Source organism: Formica exsecta, unplaced genomic scaffold, assembly GCF_003651465.1.
Source record: "Formica exsecta isolate Colony F162 unplaced genomic scaffold, ASM365146v1 scaffold192, whole genome shotgun sequence".
In the NCBI taxonomy this organism is placed as follows: Eukaryota; Metazoa; Arthropoda; class Insecta; order Hymenoptera; family Formicidae; genus Formica; species Formica exsecta.
The window spans coordinates 761,955-768,936 of NW_021849218.1; the positions used below are offsets into that span (position 1 = coordinate 761,955).

At 32.2% G+C, this 6,982-nt stretch overlaps 1 protein-coding gene across 1 annotated transcript in view; it reads right to left on the minus strand.

Annotated features, from left to right (window-relative positions):
• Positions 1 to 6,982, minus strand: part of LOC115233967 (peripheral plasma membrane protein CASK) — a 188,232-nt gene that overhangs the window by 152,362 nt on the left and 28,888 nt on the right. The window contains exons 6-7 of the mRNA XM_029804634.1: positions 5,608 to 5,694; positions 59 to 234 (exon numbers count right to left, since the gene is read on the minus strand). Coding sequence (XP_029660494.1) covers positions 59 to 234; positions 5,608 to 5,694 — 263 coding nt within the window. The remainder of the gene's footprint in view (positions 1 to 58; positions 235 to 5,607; positions 5,695 to 6,982) is intronic.

Sequence of the window (6,982 nt, forward strand, 5' to 3'; positions counted from 1 at the left end):
GAACCGCTCGTTTTTCATCCGGATTAGCAGCGTTGAGGGCGTTTCATACAACCATTACCTGTACCCGGCCACGGCAGATCGCTTCCCGCAGCCTGTCTCGAGATCCGACAAACGGAAGGGTACCAGTTAGCAGAACGTGGAGCAATACTCCGGCCGACCAGACATCACCGGGTTTCCCATATTGTCGCCGCTGAATAACTTCCGGCGCCATGAAGTGCGGACATCCGACACGACCTGCGCGACCAAGAGCATCGTGAGCAAAAAGAGATAAAATTGCCAAGATGTGACCAGCAAAATGGAAGCGAGGCGTGAGTGATTGCTCGGAAACTTCGCAGTCGATCGTTAACGTAAAACGGAATTGCGCTTGCGATAAATACAAACAAATTTGTCAGTCAAATAAAACATTTGCGTTTGATTTTCTTTTCATTTCGCAGCTATAAGAACATATAAAACCAATAATCGGCAGCTTTCTCTCGTCCAAATTCATCACTCGCCTCGTAGGGAGTAGATTCGAAAAGTATATTTTCGTTTACTTATTATCGTCGGATCGACTGGACGTATCAAGTGTAATTAATGGCAAGGGACGAACGTGTCAGACGCAAAGGCTACTGCATTCCTCGAAAACAAATACACTTGTCACAAAAGTAGCCGATCTCTCGTAAGATATGAGCACAAACGTCGTTTGCGAACGATAACCAACGTGCTAACTTGCTTACTTTTTTCAACAATCTATATTTATTAAGAATCAGTAAATGACACAGAAAGCGGCACGAGAGGAAATGTAGGTCACTGCACGTTGGAAAGTGTACATGGGAAAAGATGAGATGATTAAGGCTGTAAAGCAAAGACGACATAATTGCGATCGCGAGTACATCGTTAAACACTAGAAAAATTATCATCAAATTATCGCGCGTATAACTTTTTATATATAAAAAATATATTATAATATGGTACATAATTATATGAATAGTTATCATACATAAAACGTGGTTTTCTTTCTCTGAAAAATAGTAAAATGTATAATAATAAGTATAGGTAATAAACAACATGTAAAACATTAAAAATATATCTGTACATTTCACATATGTTCAGCTGGATTATATACTCTATATAATCTATTCCTATGTATAGATATACATAACTATTCTATCTATAAAATATACTCTCAGCTATATTTTATCTAAATCTTTTTGTTGATATATGAAAAATACATATTGTGCTAATACGTATTTTATAAATATTTATATCTATTTATATATATTTTGAACAAATTCTATTCATTATAGAAACGAAAATATATTTTTATCACGTGTTTCTCCGTTTTATAAGATATATAAGATAAATTAAGAAATACCAATATATACCAATATAATGTAATCTATATTTCTTACTTTTATGATAATGATTCAATTTTTAAAATAATTGTGTAGTATAAAGAAATATAGAGAAGAACTGAAATAATAATTATATATATTAATTTTTATAAAAAGTAACTAATTTTATACACAAAATAGTTTTGTTGTGTTAATTATGACATTGTCGCCGTCTTCTTTCGTTAACTCTTATATACATTTAATGAAGCAAATAATTTAAACTATAGACATTATTTAATATATAATAGATCCTGAAGAAAATATAGTTTTTTATCCCTGTATATAACATAATATATAAAAAGATAAAACACATCACGCAGCATTTTGTGAATCAACAAACGATATAAATGGTGCTGGAGTGCAACGAAAATTGATGCAATTGATTATTTAAAGAGAACCCAATAAATGAAAACAATTTTAATACTACAGAAATAGAAACCTAAAATGTATCTAATATCAAACTGTAACAGTGCCATAACAGTGCCAAACTACATATACATTTAGAAATAAAAGTTTTCATGCTATTTTAACAGCAAGCATGCACAATATTATTTAATATCAGAATATAAATTCAATAATGAACAATATATATTTTATAAAACTAATGAAAAATATAACCATTAATAAAAATATTTTTAAGTGTTTTTGCAGCTTTGCTACCGCTTGTTGTCGCGTAATTTTACTTACTCATTTTTTAATAAAAATAATGAGAGTCGCACAAATAAAGCGACGAGTTAATAACAAGATATGCATTTTACCCACCAAATATATTTTATATGTACAGAATGATGTACGAGAATGGCCTGGAAAATTTCTGCCATATGCGGAAAAGTTTATTTTGAGTAAAACATACTAACATATAAATATACGCGCAATTTATTAAATCAAAATTGCGGAATTGAAAATATTAATTGCGCAAATGTTGTAATAATATACATAAAAATAGAAAATAAAATAACATTTTATTTTACTTGTTGAAAAAATCCAAATTTCTTATATCAACAACTTGTTTCCGTCAATGCAATAGTTGATAATTGTATAATTTATATCTCCCCTAGTCTCAATATACATTTTTCCCGAATTTGTTGCATGATTTATTACAATAACTATTATAGCAATATAATATCACTATAAATTTAATCCCCTCCTCCCCTAGCTTTCAGCAAAAAGTAAGTTCAGGAACAAATCTACGACACCCCATTTTTCAATAAATAAACAAAATTTATGAATAAATTTTTGTAAAACATTTACTTTAACATAATATTTATACAGAACATAATGTTTATATAAAACATTTCAAAATTATCTGGTGGTACTTTAGAAGCAGATTATTTTTCTCTAATAAAAATATCAAAGCACTTACAAGTACTTGCAATTAATTAAAAAAAATATTTGAGTTTTCAGAGAAAAATTAAACTTGAAAAGTATATAATTGGCAAATATTTAATATTGAAAATAATATAAAAAAACTAAATTTTCGTCAATATTTGATTTCGAAATATTGGTTAATTTTTGAATACTCTGTATATATCTCTGTATATTTCTGAAAGTTTTCCGTTCCATTTATAAGTCAATCTATATAAGGAAATTATAAGTTAAATTATCAAATTGTTATTTCACACTTATATTATTATAGCTATGTCTCGTCTTTTTATGAAATAAAGTCCAGAATCAAATCATACTTAATGTGATAAAATATCACTGATTTGATGTTATTGAATTAATATTAATGTGTCACTGAGCTCTGTCTTTAATTAAAAGAACGAAGAAGGTTACATTTTTGTGCAACGTTGCGAATAAAGTATCTTGTTTCATTAGACACGTGATACGTAATAAATACGCGGTAACGTTGCACACTTGTCACTCCAGATTATCGAGTTTCATGAAAAAAGAGATCGTTAAGACGATGCTATTCATAACATAAATTCTTCATTAAGAAATAGATGTGACATTTTCGTTACAATTTGCTCTTCTGTCACAATGATACAAAGAATGATGGCATAAAATATCTATTTAAAATCATGCAAAGTGTTATATATCGTAATATTGCGGCAAAATTAATTCATTTTTATATTAGCAATTCCAAATATATTTTATAATAATTAAGATTTGTACATATCTAAATACCCTGATCTATTTTAACACGCGATGTATCTGTTCGATGAAAATGCTGTTTCGATTCCATCGCGTTTGTCTTTCTCGCTGTAAACACATTTCACAGACACTCGCAACAAAATAGTCTTGATCTCTCTCTGACGCGGCGACTAGTTTCAATTTGTCATTGATAAGTGATGAAAGACAAATACAAAGCGGCATACAAATAGACAGACACACACATAGATACACAGGCTAGTCTACCGCTACGAACAATAACGACATAGACAAGCCCAAATTATGCGGGCAATTAGTCCACGTAACCAGATTCAAATAAAGGTAAACCGATTTGAAGGGTTTATTACGCGAAACCAAAATAATTATTATTACAAATACAAAAAAATTATGTCGAAATTAAGACAACAGAACCTTCCGCTCGGAAAGGATAACTGTTCATTATATTGTAATGATAGATTCATAATTATAATATATAATATTTATTGATTATATAATATTAATAAATATTTTATATCTTACAATTAGTATAAATCTTAGTGCTGTGTCATCTATATAGAAAATCGTGTTATTTATTTACGTATATCATATAAAATGAAATAAAAATAACTCGAATATTTACATTTTGTTCTCTCTATTGTTTTCATTGAAATATACTATTGATTTTTTAAAATTTTACATCCTCTTTTTTAGACGTATACATATGAATATATATGTTATTTAAAATAATTGGGCCACTATTTAAAATGTGTATTCATTGTATTCACATTGTGAATCTAATAAATTCAAGTAACTTAATTTGAATGCATTATGAATAAATTAGCCACAAAGAAAATTTAATTTAAAAAATTTAGCAAATTTAATTATAGCGAATAATATGCTCGTGTTCATTTTTTACATTCTCAACATTTTATTTTCTCCTTCTTTTGAAACAATACTAACTCGAAATTCAATACTAAAGATTAAATTAATCGAGATAACGATTTTTAATCTTCAGTAAATCCAGAAAAACCGGAAATGACGAAGGAATGAATCTTGGATAATCTTTTTAAATATTTTTTATTAAAACCATATGCCAAAAAGCGACACTCCATATAAAGACGTATTTTTCGTTCAGTGTTGATGAAATAAAATAATGAAACGACAAGTCTCATAACGAACCCTTCAATTCTGTCAGAAATTTATCCCAATCCTACAAGGATGAAGCAGAGCTTGTGTCATTCGCGCGTTACAAAATCAGACACGCGGACGACGGAAGGGGTGGAAATAGAGAAAAGAGGAGGGAGTCGCTTTGTCACTCGCTTCCTCTCGATGGCACAACGAATATCTGTCACTACGCGACCTGCACAACGATATCACAGGAATACGCTATCGCACGTAGGTCGAGTGTCTATACAGACATTCTCAAACTAACATAACCATACCACACGTGGGGGGTAGAACGTCGACTATGCCTCAAGTGAGAGTAACCCCAAAACGAGACTGATCGATCGTTCGATAATCACAGATTGCTACGCATTCGTGTGCATGCTTCGCGAAAATAAACTTTATATCATTTCCTGCTTATATATACTACCGTTGTTTTGCCAGACTCCGATAATCACAGATTGCTACGCATTCGTGTGCATGCTTCGCGAAAATAAACTTTATATCATTTCCTGCTGAGATATACTACCGTTGTTTTGCCAGACTCGAACTTACCACGTGAATCTTGTCTTTCCTATATATACAGGATACTCCACATAAAATAATTCCATCGCAAGTTTTAACGGTAGTAAAAAATGTTACAATTAAAAACAAAATCACATTTAGAAAATATAAATTTTAATGTATAACATCCTTGATTTTTATCAAAACACTTTTATTTATTTTAATATTTCTCTTATCCCCAATCTTTCAAAATACGTAAGCAAAGCATGTTATATGGAACACCCTGTACATGTCTGGCCTTGTCGTTGATAGAAACTTTCAATAGTACTTTACGATCTCAGTTATATAAAAAGCCACTACATTCAAGGACGCGTAAAGAGAGATAAGTCCTTTTTAGAAGCTGCAATACTTTTTCGTTTCTACCCCCGGTTGTGGTAAATCATAAGTTATGTAGATGTGTCAGGCATATGGATACCGATATTGTCCTCCGTGTCGCTCGCTAGCGAATCCTCGGCGTCGGTCAGGTCCTCAAAAGGAAAATTGCAGCTCGGGGAGATCAGGCCTATCGAAAGAACACAGAGAGAAAGGAAAAGGATTGTTATCGTCACGATAATTTCGCGCTATGCGCGATTTATTTTCACGGACGATAAAATGCTCTTTTATCGTCAACGCCGTTATCCGTAGAGGAAGACAGACCTGTGGCTGTTGGGTGGTTTGTTGCTTTTATCAAAGAATCGAATTCGAGTAGATCAAAGTGCGAGAGATCGACCGGCTCACTTATTGATTGACTCTCGACTCGATTCTCTAGTCTCTAGTGGTATGTGTGCGTCTATTGGTATGTAAGATGTTGAGCTTGTATGAGTTTATTTGTATCGTACGGTATATATATGTATATCAGATTAAATAATCTTCATATAATCCTGTTAATATACAAAGTTTGTTGGAATTAACTTGTTTTAATTTGTAAAACAAAGAATAAATTTTTTCTTGCAACATTTTATCAGTTAATCGCCCGCATTTCCATAGAAACCAGATTATCCTAATATAGAAAAATATATGCTACAAAATGAGTTCTTAATAATAATCCTTAAGAATGGGGCTGTAATATTGATATAAATACGCAATTACCGTTCTTCAGCGCAAATGAATCATTACTAACAATGAGAGATAATAGATACGAAATTATAATTAATCCTACTTTCAGATATATTGTTAAAGAATCATTTCTAAGCCAATTTTTGATACTTAATAAATATTGCATATAGTCCGCGAGAACGACATTCTTTAATAAATTTAAAATCATATACATCCGAGGAAATGTATATATATGTAAATATTAATGTATTAGCTAAGTCGTATATATATATATATATATATATATTACGTAGAAAGATATCGCCTACACATAGATGTGAATTATCGTTATTTACGCGCAAACATGTCCAACATCGATATCGTCGCAGTAGTTGTAAGCGATACTCGTCGGTCCAGCGGAGCGAGTAGGTGTTAATAAACGCGCGACACTCTCCTGCTTTTATCTGCCTCTCATTAAACGCTGGCGCACGATGACTCGCGCTTAATTGCGCGAGTCTACTCAAATTGTTCGCATCATCATTAGGGCGGCCGGGCAATTACTCGGGGAGATCGTTAACCGCGCCTATATACCGGGCCCCGATCTCCGAACGCGTTTCTGGCCTGCATCTTCGGCACATTTTTTTCGACGTTCGAACCCGACATTCTGGATATTCCCAGGGTGTATATCCTTTCAAAGATGACGAATCATCATCGTGCCGATCGCCACCAGAACTGCTTACAGCGTGATTCACGCACACGTTCGTCGCTTTCCCCCC